Below are 19,142 nucleotides of genomic sequence, written 5' to 3' on the forward strand. Positions count from 1 at the left end.
TAAGGATACACCTGTGCTGGTGTTGCCCCAACATGCTAGCATTTGCCCCTGTAAGGATACACCTCTGCTGGTGTTGCCCCAACATGCTAGCATTTGCCCCTGTAAGGATACACCTGTGCTTGTCTTGCCCCAACCTGCTAGCATTTGCCCCTGTAAGGATACACCTCTGCTGGTGTTGCCCCAACAAGCTAGCATTTGCCCCTGTAAGGATAAACCTGTGCTGGTGTTGCCCCAACATGCCAGCATTTACATATCACTTTAAACATAGATACTGTGTTGATGGTCTTTATTTAAGTGTCTTGTCAAATGACAGCACTTTCTGAGGTGACGACATCACCATTTCAAAATACCTGCTTATTATAGTGTGCCAGCACTACATTTTATGCGCCCCACCTCTCTGGCTCACCACCCATGCTATGCCCCTTTCTTACCTGTGTATGCATGTCATGGGCATGCTCACCCGGGAAACACTGCCTCCTCATAAGCGGGAAATGTAACTATCATGATATTGAATGTTGAGTGATGACGTAGGAAATGAGTAATGCACATGATCTGTTTTCATGCTGTTTTATGAATTGTATGTAATGTGTGTGTGTATTTTAGTTGAATTTATTGTGTAATGTTTAAATGAATAAACCAAATCACAATAAATAAATAAATAAATAAATAAATAAATAAATAAATAAATAAATAATTTGACAATATCCACAAAAAGAATGACAGAGCACAGGGTTCTCACAAGGCTGCACTGATCTCCTCTGGAAAGGAACAGCTCTCAATCCAAACGGCACACATTCCATTCCTCAGTCACTGGGAGCGCTTTGATACTCGAGTTTGGCTTCTGGGCGCAGTGCCACCTCACATCTTCACTTCCTGGACACCAGAAGGCTGGTGTCCAATGTGGGTCGATCATACTTTAGGCAACACACAGGATAAGACATGGGGCCTCATTATAAGTTGTGGTGAATGGGTTTAACGGCGCTGGTAATGGTGGCGGCGCTGTTAAACCCATTCCGCACTATTACGAGGTTCCCTTGCGGGACCCGCTCTGGACGTCTGGTTTTACCAGACGTCCAGAGCGGGTCCCGCGAAGGGTCCAGGGAGCTAACAACTGGCAGGTCGTAATCGGCCCGTTGTTAGCTCGCTCTCCCATTCCCATAGAGCCCTATGGGGGCTCAAATGGGAATGGGGAAGGACCGGACCGGGTTCCCTGAAGGAGGAATTACCGGGCCCTCCAAACTCTGAACGGCCCGGTAATTCCCCATTCAGGGAACCCGGTCCCGATTTTGGAGGCAGCCATGGCGGCAATAGCGCCATGGCTACCTCCAAAGTTGTAATCTTCTCGGCCACTTCACAAAGATACCGGGATCCCAATCAATATGCAAAAAGGTGTGCATAGCAGGGGGTCCACTGTAGAGAGGAAAGGTTCCAGGCTCAGCTATCTTCAAAGTGCTAACAGACAGACTTTTAGCATCTGTAGCAGGAAACAACACTTCAGATCTAGAGCAAGTAAACGACATCCAAGGATCAATAAGGCTGTTGTAGGCAAGACAACATTGTCCACTGAGTGAAACATGTTCTGGATTCTTAGGGTGTATGCAGTTTGTGGTGCTCTCACACGAATCCAAAGTGTGGACGAATGCTCCGGCTTTTACTTCAGGGCGCTGGCCTTCCAACACTGTATTAACTTGATCTCTAAAGGTGTTTGCTGACAAGGGGCATCGCAAATTTAACCAATTCCTACTTCAAGCACAGTCTTTTTCTGTATGTTAAAGATGCACAGGCAAGCCCGCCAACTGCTTACTGACAATACATAATACATCATACCAATTGCTTTCATAGGAAAGAAACCTCCCTTGAAGTACGATGTAACCGTGCTGCATAGTGTTCTAACCTGTCCCAAACGCCATGTGTCTCCACCTGTCGAGGCAAATCCCCTATAGCACCAGTATTGCATGTAAAAAAGGGCTTCCAACAGAGTTTCGACTCATGTGTTGTCGCTTTATGCATATTGATATGTAAATGCCCTTTTTGTACACGCTGAATTAAGTTGGTTATTACCTTTTTCAAAACCAATCCGTTATTCCCGTAAATTATTGCATTCAATCATCATTTTTCTTTTTTCCGATATCCTGATTTCGCGCACCTCCATGCACTAATACGTTTAAATACAAACATACCATGTACACAAAAACGAATGACCATATCACCACTAATAACGTGAATACATTAAAGACTAGTGCAAAATACACATTTTCAAATAATCCATTGGTGGTTGAGGTGTGCCTTATCCCTTTCCAGCACCCTGCAGTAAATCTAGCAACTGAAACAACGAGCCTCTGCTAGTCTCCTGTTTGTTACTAACACCTGGTGACGCGTCTCACGCTCTTTTCGTTTTAAGAAGTGATGGGACTCAGAGTGCGGCGATGAACCTGGAACGGGGATGTAAAACTGCTAGGTCTCCCCATCAATTCTCAGGCCAGATTGGTGGATAAGGGGTCCTGGAAAGGGGTCTGAACATGAGGGTACCCCCCATCACCTTCCAAGGAACTCCGCTGAGGCTTGTAGAAGTGTGAGGAGAGTCTTGGTGCTGGACAGTAGGGTTGAGGGATATACTCTGGCAATGAGGGTGGGGCTGACCCGTGAGAAAGAAAGATGATTAGATACCTAGACAGGTCTGTATGAATGGACAGACAGATGGACAGATGGCTGGAAGCACAGAAAGGCAGACAGAAAATAGAAAGATGGAGGCAGGCAGACACAGTGCTCCACTAGACAACCAGCTCCTAAATATACTCACGTCTAGCCACATGTCAACATACTCCTGCATGTAACCACTCAGTCACATCTCCCAGGTCCAGACCACCAGGCTCTATATCCCCATGTCTCTTCATTCTCAAGCGTTAGTCCACATGCCTTAATCACTAAGCAACCACGTCAGGGGCCCTGGAATGTAAAAGCTAGATCGAATCAACTTGGGGTCAATCACCAGGCCACATGACCCTGAGAGTAAGCACTAGCCCACATCTCCCTGTGTTTAATCACCACGTCAGGTGTCCCTGAATTTAACCACTAGATCACATCTACTTGTGCTCAATCACCAGACCATATGCCCCTGAGAGTAAGCACTAGGCAATATCTCACTGTGTTTAATCACCACATCGGGTGCCCCTGCACTAAACCAGTAGATTACATCTACTTGTGCTCAATCACCAGTTCACATGCCCCTGAGGGTAAGCACTAGGCCACATCTCCCTGTGTTTAATCACCACGTCAGGAGCCCCTGCACCAAACCAATGGATTACATCTACTTGTGCTCTATCACCAGACCATATGCCCCTGATAGTAAGCACTAGGCCACATCTCCCTTTGTGTAATCACCACGTCAGGTGCCGCAGCATTTAACCACTAGAACACATCTACATGTGCTCAATAATCAGGCCACATGCCCCTCAGGATAAGTACTAGGCCGCATCTCCCTTTGTGTAATCCCCACGCCAGGGACTCCTGCATTTAACCGCTAGATCACATCTACATGTGCTCAATCACCAGGCCACATGCCCCTGAGAGCAAGCATTAGGCAACATCTCCCTGTGTTGAATCACCATGTCAGTTGTCCCTGATGTTAACCAATAGATCACATCTGCTTGTGCTCAATTACCAGGCCACAAGCCCCTGAGAGTAAGCACTCAGCCACAGCTCCCTTTGTGTAATCACCACGGCAGGTGCCCTAGCATTTAACCAGTAGATAACATCTACTTGTGCTCAATCACTTGGCCATATGCCCCTGGAAGCACTAGGCCATATTTCCCTGTGTTTAATCACCACATCAGCCCCTGCATGTAACCACTAGATCACATCTACTTGTCAATCACCAGGCCACATGCACCTGAGAATAAGCACTGGGACACATCTCCCTGTGTGTAATCACCATGTCAGGTGACCCTGAACTTTACCGCTATGATCACATCTACTTGTGTACAATCACCAGGCCACATGTCCCTGAGATTAAGCACCAGGCCACATCTTCCTGTGTTTAATCACCATGTCAGGTGCTTGTGCATTTAACCACTAGATCACATCTACTTGTGCTCAATCCCCAGGCTATATGCCCCTGGGAGTAAGCACCAGGCCACATCTTCCTGTGTTAATCACCATGTCAGGTGTCCCTGAATGCAACCGTTAGATCACATCTACTTGTGCTCAACCACCAGGCCGCATGCCCCTGAGGATAAACACTGGGCCACATCTCCCTGTGTTTATTCATCATGCCAGGGGCCCCCGAATATAACCAGTAGATCACATCTACTTGTACTCAATCACCAGGCCACATTCCCCTGAGTAAGCATTTGCCACATCTTCCTGTGTTTAATCACCACGTCAGGGGCCACTGAATTGAACCGCTAGATCACATCTTCTTGTACTCATCACCAGGCCACATGCCCCTGAGAGTACGCACTAGGCCACATCCCCCTGTGTTTAATCACCATGTCAGATGTTCCTGCTTTTAACCAGTAGATTAAATTGACTTGTGCTCAATCACCAGGCCACATGCCCCTCAGGATAAGCCCTAGACCACATCGCCCTTTGTGTAATCACCACGTGAAGTGCCCCAGCATTTAACCACTAGAACACATCTACTTGTGCTCAATCACCAAGCCATATGCCCTTGACAGTAAGCACTAGGCCACATCTCCCTGTATTTAATCACCATTTCAGGTGTCCCTGAATTTAACCACTAGATCACATCTACTTGTTCTATATCGCCAGACCATATGCCCCTGAGGATAAGAACTAGGCCACTTCTCCCTTTGTATAATCACCGCGCCAGGGACTCCTGCATTTAACCACTAGATCACATCTGCTTCTGCTCAATCACCAGGACACATGACCCTGAGATTAAGCACTTGGTCACATCTCCCTTTGTGTAATCACCGCGTCAAGTACCCCAGAGTGTAACCAGTAGATCACATCTTCTTGTGCTCAATCACCTTGCCATATGCCCCTGACAGCAAGCACTAGGCTACATCTCCCTGTGTTTAATCACCATGTCAGGTGTCCCTGAATTTAACCGCTATATCACATGTATTTGTGCTAAATCACCAGGCCACATGCCCCTTACAGTAAGCACTAGGACACATCTCCCAGTGTTTAATCACCACTTCAGGTGCCCCATCATTTAACCAGTAGATTACATATACTTGTGCTCAATCACCAGGCCACAAGCCTCTGAGAGTAAGCACTAGGCCACATCTTCCTGTGTTTAATCACCATGTCAGGTGTCCCTGAATGTAATAATTGGATCACATCTACCTGTGCTCAATCACCAGGCCGCATGCCCCTGAGGATAAGCACTAGGCCACATCTTCCTGTGTTTAATCACCATGTCAGGTGTCCCTGAATGTAATCATTGGATCACATCTACCTGTGCTCAATCACCAGGCCGCATGCCCCTGAGGATAAGCACTAGGCCACATCTCCCTGTGTTTATTTATCACGCCTGGAGCCCCCGAATATAACCGCTAGATCACATCTGCTTGTGCTCATCACCGGGCCACACGCCCCTGAGAGTACGCACTAGGCCACATCTTCCTGTGTTTAATCACCATGTCAGGTGTCCCTGAATGTAATAATTGGATCACATCTACCTGTGCTCAATCACCAGGCCACATGCCCCTGAAAGTAAGCACTAGGCCACATCTCCCTGTGTTTAATCACCACGTCAGGTGTCCCTGCACTAAACCACTTGATCACATCTACCTGTGCTCAATCACCAGGCCACATGCCCCTGGGAGTACGCACTAGGCCACATCTTCCTGCGTTTAATCACCACGTCAGGTGTCCCTGCACTAAACCAGTAGATTACATCTACTTGTGCTCAATCACCAGGCCACATGCCCCTGAGGGTAAGCACTAGGCCACATCTCCCTGTGTTTAATCACCATGCCAGGTGACCCTGAATTTAACCACTATAGCACATCTGCTTGTACTCAAGAAGCAGACCACATGCCCCTAAGAGTAAACACCAGGGCACATAGTCTTGTGCTGAGCAATTATACCATGCGTCTGTGAACTTAGCCACTTGCTCCACCCATCTCTTTCTACAGTAACCACATCAGCTCACGATTAACCATTAGGCCGCGTGCCTCTCAATGTAACGGCTTGGTCTCATCTCTTTTTACTTAATCATTGAACCACAGACCTTTGAACGTATCCCTTAGGCCTCCTATTGTCTTACTATGTTTATCAGTTTTTTATTTAGCCAACATTAGTCATATTTATAGCTTATTAGCACTGCCGGTGTTCTCTGTGGACCACACAGTGTGCATTTAAGATATGTTAATTACTTAGCCTTCCGAGGAGCAAACGTGTTCAGTTAGCGTCCAGGGGGTGGTCATTTATTGGACCTGCCATGATCCTGGGTGTCTGCATTGATGTGAGTGGGAAAGCACATTTTAATAAACATTCCTTTGGGGTCGAGGGAAGGAACTAGGGGTTTCTCTTTTGCTCCTTTAAAACTTGTGTGCTCTTTTGGGCCAATTAAATCAAGATGAGTGGCAGAACCTTCCAAACCTTTGAATCCCAAAGAGAAGATGGAAAATTGGCCTTGGTTGGTGGAGGCACTGATGGGGGAGAAACAAATCTATGTAACTAGAACAAAGGGAGTTAGGATGTTCTGAACCTGGAATACGAGAGGGTTTAGACATCTTTTTTAATCTGAGAATAACATATTAACATCTCTAGTTTTTTTTATTGCAAGAAATTTGGTTTATGGATGCCCCATTCTTGGATGGATACTCAATTATTGTGACCCCAGCTTTAAAGGGCCTTAAAAGGCGTCTGACATCTGGCCTCCTGACAGCTGTCAGGCTGGGTCGAGGTCTAGCCATTCGAGAGGCCTTTCTTCAGGCCTCTCAGTTGGAATGGGATGGCTGGGGTTCTGAAAAACTAGGGGTGTGGGTTTTGATAAACTTGTACTGGAACGCAGATCGTATAGGGGAGGACGCTTTCATTCACACTATAACCCGAAGTTTTGGACGCCTCCCTGGAGGGCCCGTCTGTTGCAGCAACAGTATTGTGTGGGGTTTTAAACATTACTTGGGCCCCCTTGCATATTCATTTCGCCTTGCAAATGGGTGACCGAATGGCTGTGAGGAAGCGGGGAAGTCTATGGAGCTTTCTAATGGAACATAGAGGGCTTTGTATACTGAATGGGGCGCTAAAGGGATATAACCTGGCTATGACGACTTGGAAAGAGATTCACAGGAAACCATCTTAGATTACATGTTTGTATTGGCTAATATCTTCATGCGTGCAGCAGAATTGGAGGTAATGCCGTTAACCTATAATGATCATAGAATGATGCAGTCTATATGGGTATAACCCCCCTCCAAAAATAATGAAGGTAATTGTGGTGATGTTTTAGAAGTAACATCTGGTAGAAATCGATTCATCTGGAAAAAGAGATGCTGTGGACAGACTGAATGGTCATATCTCAGATATGTTTGATAACCCAACTTCTTGTGAAACCCCTATCGTAGATTTATATGTGTCAGTGCTAAATATCTTCTCACAAAGAAGAAGGGAATCATGCAGGCCTTGTTATAGGCACAAGCAGCACGTCTATGACGTACTAGTCCAAGGGGAAAAGAGGATCGTGAGAGCTGATATTGGAGGAGTGGCCCTCCTTGATATCCCTATTCCCTTACTACAAATTAGGACGTTAAAGCTCAAGTTTAAAAACTGGCTGCGTGGCCATTAAGCATTAATGTTACAGAAGGACGCATAAGTCATGTTGACCACTTTAGCATCAAAAAACCTTCAGAGGTATGGAAGATAATCAAGAGAAGAGATACTCCCCAGATAGCTCTATTAATAAATCCAGTGTCAGAAGATACCTGGGTAGAATATTTTGACTCGGTGTTCGCTGATGTTTGGAATACATCTGCCATAGAATTATGGGCTCTGGGTTTAGATGAAGAAGAGATCCTCTCATTGGTTAAGACGTTTAGTTCTTATTGTGCTCTTGGGTCGGATAGGCTTGTATTGTATTGTATTCAATTTTCTGCCAGGTGCTAAAAGACAGATAGATACCGGGGTCATGGAAAAAGTCAATAATAGTACCTATTTATTAAAAGGGGGATAGGACTGTTCCACATAATTACTGACCGATGGTGCGTTTAGATGCCCCTGGAAAGATATTCGCATCAGTGTGGTTGGCTAATCTTAATGTATGGGTAACAGCAACCCACCACTTTGATATTAATCAATATGGTATTGTTAAAGGACATGGCACTTCTATAAATGGGTTTATTTAAAATAGAATTAACAAAAGGGCCCAAAAAAACATATGTGGTTATTTATTTGGCTTTTATTGATTTTAAACAAGCCTTCAACAGCATTGATAAACAGATACTATTGGCAAAACTTAAAGCCTGGGGATGTCCTCCATATCTATTTGATTTTCTAAGAGAGCTGTGTACCCACACCTCCTTCTGAGTCTGCCTGAACATGCAGGGGAGCCTGTCAAAGGCAATTAAAACACACAGAGGATTGAAGCCGGGGTATATACACGTGTGTGTCCCTGCTTAGTTCAAATCTCTTAATATCATACTTTAAGGATGAGGTGGTGATGGCTCGGGCGTATCTTCCTTGAATTGATGGTTTGCCCGTCCAGTGCAGATGCAACTTTACCTCATTCAGAAAGGGATGTGATCCAGGAAGTCGGAAAAGAGGATCTGGTTCACGTGCTTGACTAGCCAAATGTGGAATTGCGTATCATGTGTGTCCTTTTACTTTTTTTGTTTTGCTGTCACTATAGCTTCTGAACTCTCCAAGAAAATGCAACATAGGAACAGCGCATCTAGAGGTGCAGATAGTGGATCTCGATTAATTGGTCCAGCTGATGCATGTATATTTTGGTAGAGAAGAGGGGGTAATGATTGCAGTAGGACTCCATGCCGCATCGTCCTCAAGGAGGATTAGGTGGTTTTAGGGGTTATTGTCTGTGTCGGGTCACTGAGGAAGGGTCTCATCCATTCTAGGGCAGCACCTGATGCTCTAGTCCAATCTTTTAGAGATGAAAATTTGAATTTCATGAATTTCATGGTCCACAATGCCATACGCAGCTGACAGTCAAGGAGGATAAAAATTGACTGAGAGCCTCTGCACACTGGCTTCAGAAGGCCTCTATGTATGTTTGCTTTTAATGTCATCGCTCTCTATGGCATCCCCGATCAGCCTGATCTTCCAGGCTACGCAAGGTTCTCCCTTTTATACCGTTACATATTCGGGCAGCTGTGGTGTCTTCTTTAGATTATTGTAACTCCCTGTTTCTCTCATAGCCACGCTACCTGCTTCTGCAGGACTAGGCAGCCAGAGTGGCTACATCGACTGCCTGCTGCAGCCACGTATCCTCTGTCTTGCGAAGCCTGCATAGGTTACCTGTGGAAAAATTCATCCAATTCAAGGCACTTTGCTTAGTGTATCGTGCCCTTAATGGGTCAGGAGTTATCAATCTCCAGACGAAATGTAGGTTTTATATTCCCCGACTGTGCAATCTTCTGAGGCTTGTTGGGTTGAGTATCCCTGTTTCAGCCTGGCTCGGTTTGGCGGTTTGTCTTTCTCGGTTGCTGCTGCTTCCTTGTGGAACTCTCTTCTGCGTACTCTTCGGGTGGTCGATGACTATATATCCCAACCCGGCTCCGCCACTGATTATAGCAGCTGTGCCACATTTCAATTGGCCACTGAGGTTGCAATGCCTTCTACCGGGGTGGGGGAGGAGTGCAGGGGGGTTTACCGAATCCACAATTAAGTTTTAAAAACACCCTGCTGAGAACAACGCTCCTCCCACTTCCTATAAACTGGACTGTATTATCTTCTTGTCAGCACATTCCATTTACTGTGCAGTCATTAGCTGCAAAGTAACACCTTAATACCATTACATTCTTTTGATGTTTTTCATGTCTTCCTTCTGAGCACAGGGCTGCAGTTGAGCACTCAGCAGCAATGTGCATATTCCCTAACATTCTAAATGAGACATTCAGACTTCAAAGCGCTCCCTACTCAACAGTTTCAAACATTCCTTCCTACAGACTGAGGGCTGCATGATTAATTGTTCTATTCGCAAATTTAAGATTCTGCATAGTTGCTTGAGGAAGCTATGCTTCCACAGACGGGTCAATGTTTAAGAGAAGGGGTACTTGGGGTTTCAGCTGTTGGCATCCTCCATGTGATCACAGAACTACAAGTAGGCTTGAGTTCATATGTTTCTTAAATTTATTTGGAAATACCAGTACCCACGGGTGTTGCCCGGGTCTGTAGCTGACATGCACTTGGGGGTCTGCTATAGCCTTGTGTATGTTATATTGTGTCCTAACTTCCTATTTTTGAAAAATCACAAAATCAGCAATCTACCGAAATGTGCCTGGCGCATGTGTGGGACTGGTCAAATTTCACCATCGTCAGTAAACCCTTGACTGGTATGCTGACCTTATGTCTTAACTTCATATTTTTGAATAAGTCGCAAAATCTGCAATTTCCCAAAATCGCCCATACTGAAAGCACAGGGCCGGACCCTGTGTTGTGCAAGGCGAATGGGTGGGGTTGGTCAGATTTCACTATCACCAGTACACCCAGACTGGTATGCCAACCTCTGGCCAAAACTTCAACCCACCAACTGTTGTGGAGTGGGGCCAACAATCGCGTAATCGCCCGAAATCGCCCATACTGATAGCACAGGGCCAGACCCCACCTTGTGCAGGCAAATGGGTGGGGCTGGCCAAATTTCCCTATCACCAGTACACGCCAGACCGCTATGCCGACCTCAGGCCAAAACTTCAGTCCACCAACTTTTATGGGGCTGGAGCCAACCCTGACCATACAAACAAACGTTCACACACATATGTATATGTATATATATATATATATATATATATATATATATATATATATATATATATAAATTACATCATCCCACATTATTATTATTATTATTATTATTATTATTATTATTACTATTATTATTATTAATAATATTATTTTGTGTTTGGCAACATGTGATAATGCTGCACTTCTCTGGCTCTTTCAAAGTAGGATAATGCATTACAGCTATAAATAATCCCAGAAAAGCAGCAGGTGTGCTGGAGTTTGGAGATGTGGATGTGTGTGCCCAGCAGCCCCATGAAAGTGTGGAGCATACCCCTTGGACTCCCTAAACTCAGGCCATAAAATCTTAGAGAGCAACTGGCCCTGCTACTCAATGCTGTAAACTGTTTTGTTTTACTTCTTCAGAGCTCAGAGGCATCAGCAACATGTACCACAATCTGGTGGTCTAGTGTCAATAGTGATAACTATTCATGTTTTCATTTACCAGAACAATACTTTGCCTAAAACATGGGTCTGCAGCCTTTGGCTCTTCAGTTGTTTTGGACTAAAACTCCAATAGGCCCTAATAAGCATAGTGAACGGTGAGGTATCATGGGACTAGTAGTAAAAAATAATCGGGAGTGACGCAGGTCTAGCCTAAAAATAAGTTTTAAGAGAAAAATGCCTGTTTCAGTTAAAATATTTGTAATTCCCTAAATATATACGCATGAATAAGAACTACTTTTTTATTTTTTTTATTCATTTAATCACAATTTCCAAAAAAATAATATAATACTAATTTATTTTCAGATTGGTATGTTTTTATGCTGTTATTCTTTTTTGTTATAATGTGCATTAATTTTAATGTTAAAGCGAATTAAAGCATACTATACTTTGAGAAAATGTGTCCCGTCATAAAATGTCATAGGAAGCCCTACTTGTCTGCTATAGGTCAGGCAAGTGACTGATCCTAAAGGGACACAGCCTATCCTGAAGTCTCCGGCTTTCCGCTTGCGCCCGCCCATCTCTGAACGTCCGCAGTTCCTCATTGGGTAAAACCTGGGACGCCTAAGCTTGCAATGTACTTACATGCATTTCTTGTCCTCTGTTTCCTTGTGGAGAGCAGCAGAACCCAGACTGGGGAAGAGTGAATGTGAAACACCAGCTTCTGAGAGTGGTGGAACGAGTCTTCCAGTATCACATGATCCTGACAGGTGAGTATCGCTCTTTTGGGCTCTCAACTGTGCTCTGGTGGAACAGAAGGGACTGGGTATGATATTATATGATAGGTTATTTATAACGCGCATAATACCCAGAGGTTCCTAAGCGTGGACCCGGGGATCAAACCTGTGTTGCTCTGTGTCTTCTTGTTTCCAAAGCAAGCACGTTGCCCCTGAGCTATCATCTCGAGACTCCCGAGGGTTACAGAGGGAATAGATATACAATGTCATGCAAAGTGTTTTTGTGTTATTTAGAGTCTGTCGTTTTGTCGATTACTTCGCCCTATATTACATTACGAAAGTATATAATAGATATATTTTTTAAAGTGCTCACTATAACTCCAACATTTCCTTGGACGAGCAATGAAGAGCTGTAAAAATAAAAGCGATTCAGATGTGACAAAATAAAATACAAAAATACTAAAAATAATAAAAACAATTGAGATATATATATATATATATATATATATATAGCACAAACACCACTTCAGAAAAATATGAAAAAAATGATAAAAATGACCTGACAGGACTATTCAATAACTTCTGCAAAAAGTAATCCTTTCAGTTTCTTTTTAAAGCTTAATTGGGAAGGATGCAGATCCAGGGAGACTGGCAAAGTCCTCCAAATACACCTGGTGTCTGTGTCAAGGGGATGTATTACGAGTTTGGCAGTAATGCTCGATTACCAATACCCCCACACGGCATGGCGCTATCACTGCCAGATTACAAGGTGCTGTATCGTGGTGCTCTGCCCCATTCATGGAGTCCATATGACTCCAAGGAGAATTTGGAAGAATTCCACAGGCCCTAATCATGCTTATAGTAATACTTCCGTTTTTTCGCATTAAAGAGGAGGATGTACCTCCAACATTTGGCAGGAGGGGACTCCTCAACTTTAATACCACTTATAGTTTGGCACTGTGGTACAACTGGTGGTACTTCAGTTACTGAAATTATTGCTAGATTGTTACCACACTAGAGATCTCAGAAGGACTCCCATTGTCTTTTTCATGAGTGATATGTAACACGGAAATCTCCCATGGGAATGGATTTTTCAGACAAATATACGGCTGTCCAAGTCAACAGATATCCACAAACCTTCAGAGAGTTATAACATGGTTGGCGTCAAAGACTTTGCATGTCCTATTCTACGCAGCCTGCATCAGATGTTTGGCCTGGGAATGTGTAGATTCACAGACTTTAAGAATTTAATAAGGCACAGGGTATCACATTCATTCTGGGCAATTGATGCACAGGCTGCAGACATTCATGGCCTGATGATATGGAGTCTTCGCAGACATTCAGGTCCTAATAATGCACCTGGCTTCAGTGATATTCAGGGTCTAATCATGCATATTGGGTCTGTAATATCCTGGGTCTAATAATGTAGATGGCTTCAGTGATATTCAGTCTCTAATGATGTGCATAGCTTCTGTGATATCCTGTGTCTAATAGTGTGTATGGCTGGCTTCTGTGATATCCTGGGTCTAATAATGCCCATGGCTTCTGAGATTTCCTGTGTCTAATAATGCACACGGCTTCAATGATATTCAGGGTCTAACAATGCACAGTGCGTCTGTAATATTCGGGGTCTAATAATACGCATGGCTTTTGTGATATTCAGTCTCTAATTATATGCATGGCTTCAGGGATATTCCAGGTCTTATAATGCACATGGCTTCAGTGATACTCACACTCTAATAATACGCGTGGCTTCTGTGATATTCAGAGTCTAATAATGCGCGTGGCTTCTGTGATATTCAGAGTCTAATAATGCGCGTGGCTTCTGTGATATTCAGTCTCTAATAATGCGCATGACTTCTGTGATATTCAGTCTCTAATAATGCGTGTGGCTTCTGTGATATTCAGCGTCTAATAATGTGCATGGCTTCAGTGATATTCAGAGTCTAATAATGCGCATGGCTTCTGTGATATTTAGAGTCTAATAATGCGCATGGCTTCTGTGATATTCAGTGTCTAATAATGCGCGTGTCTTCTGTGATATTCAGCGTCTAATAATGCGCATGGCTTCTGTGATATTCAGCATCTAATAATGCGCATGGCTTCAGTGATATTCACACTCTAATAATACGCGTGGCTTCTGTGATATTCAGAGTCTAATGATGCGCATGGCTTCTGTGATATTCAGCTCCTAATAATGCGCATGGCTTCGGTGATATTCACACTTTAATAATACGCGTGGCTTCTGTGATACTCAGAGTCTAATAATGTGCATGGCTTCTGTGATTTTCAGGGTTTAATAATGCGCATGGCTTCTGTGATATTCAGCGTCTAATAATGTGCATGGCTTCTGTGATATTCAGCGTCTAATAATGCGCGTGGCTTCTGTGATATTCAGCGTCTAACAATGTGCGTGGCTTCTGTGATATTCAGCGTCTAATAATGCACATGGCTTCTGTGATATTCAGCATCTAATAATGCGCGTGGCTTCAGTGATATTCACACTCTAATAATACGCGTGGTTGCTGTGATATTCAGAGTCTAATAATGCGCATGGCTTCTTTGATATTCAGCGTCTAATAAGGCGCATGGCTTCAGTGATATTCACACTCTAATAATACGTGTGGCTTCTGTGATATTCAGAGTCTAATAATGCGCATGGCTTCTGTGATATTCAGGGTCTAATAATGCGCATGGCTTCTGTGATATTCAACGTCTAATAATACGCATGGCTTCTGTGATATTCAGTCTCTAATAATGCACATGGCTTCAGTGATATTCAGCGTCTAATAATGCGCGTGGCTTCTGTGATATTCAGCGTCTAATAATGTGCATGGCTTCTGTGATATTCACACTATAATAATATGCGTGGTTTCTGTGATATTCAGAGTCTAATAATGCGCATGGCTTCTGTGATATTCAGCGTCTAATAATGCGCATGGCTTCAGTGATATTCACACTCTAATAATGCGCGTGGCTTCTGCGATATTCAGCGTCTAATAATGCATGTGGCTTCTGTGATATTCAGCGTCTAATAATGTGCATGGCTTCAGTGATATTCACACCCTAATAATACGCGTGGCTTCTGTGATATTCAGAGTCTAATAATGCGCATGGCTTCTGTGATATTCAGCGTCTAATAATGCGCATGGCTTCTGTGATATTCAGTCTCTAATAATGTGCATGGCTTCTGTGATATTCAGAGTCTAATAATGCGCATGGCTTCTGTGATATTCAGCGTCTAATAATGCGCATGGCTTCTGTGATATTCAGTCTCTAATAATGTGCGTGGCTTCTGTGATATTCAGTCTCTAATAATGTGCGTGGCTTCTGTGATATTCAGCGTCTAATAATGCGCATGGCTTCAGTGATATTCACACTCTAATAATACGCGTGGCTTCTGTGATATTCAGTCTCTAATAATGCGCGTGGCTTCTGTGATATTCAGCGTCTAATAATGCACGTGGCTTCTGTGATATTCAGTCTCTAATAATGCACGTGGCTTCAGTGATATTCACATTCTAATAATACGCGTGGCTTCTGTGATATTCAGTCTCTAATAATGCGCATGGCTTCAGTGATATTCACACTCTAATAATACGCGTGGCTTCTGTGATATTCAGTCTCTAATAATGCGCGTGGCTTCTGTGATATTCAGCGTCTAATAATGCACGTGGCTTCTGTGATATTCAGTCTCTAATAATGCACGTGGCTTCAGTGATATTCACATTCTAATAATACGCATGGCTTCTGTGATATTCAGTCTCTAATAATGCACGTGGCTTCTGTGATATTCAGCGTCTAATAATGCCCGTGGCTTCTGTGATATTCAGCGTCTAATAATGCACGTGGCTTCTGTGATATTCACACTCTAATAATGCGCGTGGCTTCAGTGATATTCACACTCTAATAATGCGCGTGGCTTCAGTGATATTCAGTCTCTAATAATGCGCGTGGCTTCTGTGATATTCAGCGTCTAATAATGCACGTGGCTTCTGTGATATTCAGTCTCTAATAATGCACGTGGCTTCAGTGATATTCACATTCTAATAATACGCATGGCTTCTGTGATATTCAGTCTCTAATAATGCACGTGGCTTCTGTGATATTCAGCGTCTAATAATGCCCGTGGCTTCTGTGATATTCAGCGTCTAATAATGCACGTGGCTTCTGTGATATTCACACTCTAATAATGCGCGTGGCTTCAGTGATATTCACACTCTAATAATGCGCGTGGCTTCAGTGATATTCAGGGTCTAATAATGCCCGTGGCTTCTGTGATATTCAGCGTCTAATAATGCACGTGGCTTCTGTGATATTCACACTCTAATAATGCGCGTGGCTTCAGTGATATTCACACTCTAATAATGCGCGTGGCTTCAGTGATATTCAGGGTCTAATAATGCACGTGGCTTCTGTGATATTCACACTCTAATAATGCGCGTGGCTTCAGTGATATTCACACTCTAATAATGCGCGTGGCTTCTGTGATATTCAGTCTCTAATAATGCACGTGGCTTCAGTGATATTCACATTCTAATAATACGCATGGCTTCTGTGATATTCAGTCTCTAATAATGCGCGTGGCTTCTGTGATATTCAGCGTCTAATAATGCCCGTGGCTTCTGTGATATTCAGCGTCTAATAATGCACGTGGCTTCTGTGATATTCACACTCTAATAATGCGCGTGGCTTCAGTGATATTCAGGGTCTAATAATGCGCGTGGCTTCAGTGATATTCAGGGTCTAATAATGCGCGTGGCTTCTGTGATATTCAGTCTCTAATAATGCGCGTGGCTTCTGTGATATTCAGTCTCTAATAATGCGCGTGGCTTCTGTGATATTCAGGGTCTAATAATGCGCGTGGCTTCAGTGATATTCAGGGTCTAATAATGCGCGTGGCTTCAGTGATATTCAGGGTCTAATAATGCGCGTGGCTTCTGTGATATTCAGTCTCTAATAATGCGCGTGGCTTCTGTGATATTCAGTCTCTAATAATGCGCGTGGCTTCTGTGATATTCAGAATCTAATACCTCATGGTTTCCCAGTTATTCAGGGCTAATGAAATGCAGTCTTCAAAGACCTTTTTATACACAGATATTCACTTTCTCAAAACGTGCAGAGCTTCACAGGCATTTGTGTTCTAGTAATGTGCATGGCCTGACCATGTGCACAGCTTCAAAGACTTCCAAAGTCTAATAGTGTGCATGGTGTCAGACTTTCAGTAACACGTGATGTGCAGGTGTCAGTGGCATTCATGGTATAATAATGTTCAGTGTTCGCACCTTTGTCTAATCATGTGCATGACTTAGCAGACATTTCCTGTCTAATCATATGCATAGTTTCAAAGGCATCCGAAGTCTAACAGACAGTTCCTAGCAGACATTTCCGGTCGAACCATGTGGAGGGCTTTAGAGCCATCTAAAGTCTAATAGTGTGCATGGTGTCAGAGTTGCAGGTGATCTGCAGGCTTCAATGGCATTGATGGTCTGCCGATGTTCAGTGTTCACACCTTCGTCGTCCTATAATGTGCATGGCCTAGCAGACATTTCTGGTCTAATCATGTACATAGTTTCAAAGGTATCTAAAGTCTAACAGTGTGCATGGTGCCAGATGATCCACAGGCTTCAAAGGCATTTAAAGTCTAATAGTATACATGGTGCCAGATGATCCGCAGGCTTCAAAGGCATTTAAAGTCTAATAGTATACATGGTGCCAGATGATCCACAGGCTTCAAAGGCATTTAAAGTCTAATAGTATACATGGTGCCAGATGATCCGCAGGCTTCAATTGCAATGATGGTCTGCCGATGTTCAGTGTTCACACCTTCCTCGTCCTATAATGCGCATGGCCTAGCAGACATTTCTGGTCTAATCATATACATAGTTTCAAAGGTATCTAAAGTCTAACAGTGTGCATGGTGCCAGATGATCCGCAGGCTTCAAAGGTATCTAAAGTCTAACAGTGTGCATGGTGCCAGATGATCTGCGGGCTTCAATGGCAATGATGGTCTGCCGATGTTCAGTGTTCACACCTTCCTCGTCTAATAATGCGCATGGCCTAGCAGACATTTCTGGTCTAATCATACACATAGTTTCAAAGGTATCTAAAGTCTAACAGTGTGCATGGTGCCAGATGATCCGCAGGCTTCAAAGGTAGCTAAAGTCTAACAGTGTGCATGGTGCCAGATGATCTGCAGGCTTCAATGGCAATGATGGTCTACTGATGTTCAGTGTTCGCACCTTCCTCGTCTAATAATGCGCAGGGGGCATCACAGACGTTCCGGGTCTAAAGATGTGCTTTTCAGGGTTACTCCGGATCTTGCAATGGGAGACAATGAAAGTCTAATAACGCTCATGGCTTTCGAGATGCTCAGGGTTTGTTGAGATGTTCGGTTTGCAGATTTTTCTCGGGGTGGGAGACATGTAGTGGGGTGTCCTTTCCTTGGGTTGGTTATCTGACAATTCATTTCTCTATAGGGCTTATAATGAAAAGTGTCCTGTCCCTTAATTCATATTTTCAACAACAACAATGACTGCGTCCATGGCCCGCTCCATAAGCAGACTTCTCTCCAGACATCGCTCATGGCCCAATGCTGCCCCTTTGCTCCGCATTGGAAGGGTGAACGGTGGTCCTGGCAGGATTCCCACCTGTGACCCGTAGGCCTCTGGCTGGGTGATCATCCCATTTCTCTGTCTTAATTTGGCTTCTGAAATGTCGCCCTGTTCCAAAGGAATTCTGTCCCCGAAGGAAGAAGTCACTGTGCAAAGTAGACGATTATCTCTGATGCCAGGGTCACCACGACATCACTTTCCTAAAACTAGTGTTCCTAAAACCAGGCAAAGACTTAACAATTTCTGGAGAGACATAAACACGGGAAAGGAGTCTAGTAGTAAAGATGGGGGGAGGGGCACACGCCTCACTGATATGTACGACTGCCCTATTTTTGACTAGGGTTTGGATGGCGGTCTGTATCATTAGCACGTGCCCTGTGACCCCACGCTGCCCGATCCCCCGCCCTGCAATGACGTGCGTCAGCTGCTTCGGGGCGCGCAGGGAGGCAGGCACGAAGGCGCGCTCGTTATCCCCGCAACT

General features: G+C 44.1%; 1 protein-coding gene across 3 annotated transcripts in view; it reads left to right on the top strand.

Moving 5' to 3' along the window:
• The window catches only part of FGD5 (FYVE, RhoGEF and PH domain containing 5), a 640,152-nt gene that overhangs the window by 468,290 nt on the left and 152,720 nt on the right, over positions 1-19,142 (top strand). For all 3 annotated transcript variants that reach the window (XM_069643415.1, XM_069643418.1, XM_069643416.1), the window contains exon 8: positions 11,993-12,080. In XM_069643415.1, the coding sequence (XP_069499516.1) occupies positions 11,993-12,080 (88 nt within the window). The remainder of the gene's footprint in view (positions 1-11,992; positions 12,081-19,142) is intronic.

The sequence above is a fragment of the Ambystoma mexicanum genome, chromosome 2p, assembly GCF_040938575.1.
Source record: "Ambystoma mexicanum isolate Mex_15411 chromosome 2p, UKY_AmexF1_1, whole genome shotgun sequence".
NCBI classification, from domain to species: domain Eukaryota; kingdom Metazoa; phylum Chordata; class Amphibia; order Caudata; family Ambystomatidae; genus Ambystoma; species Ambystoma mexicanum.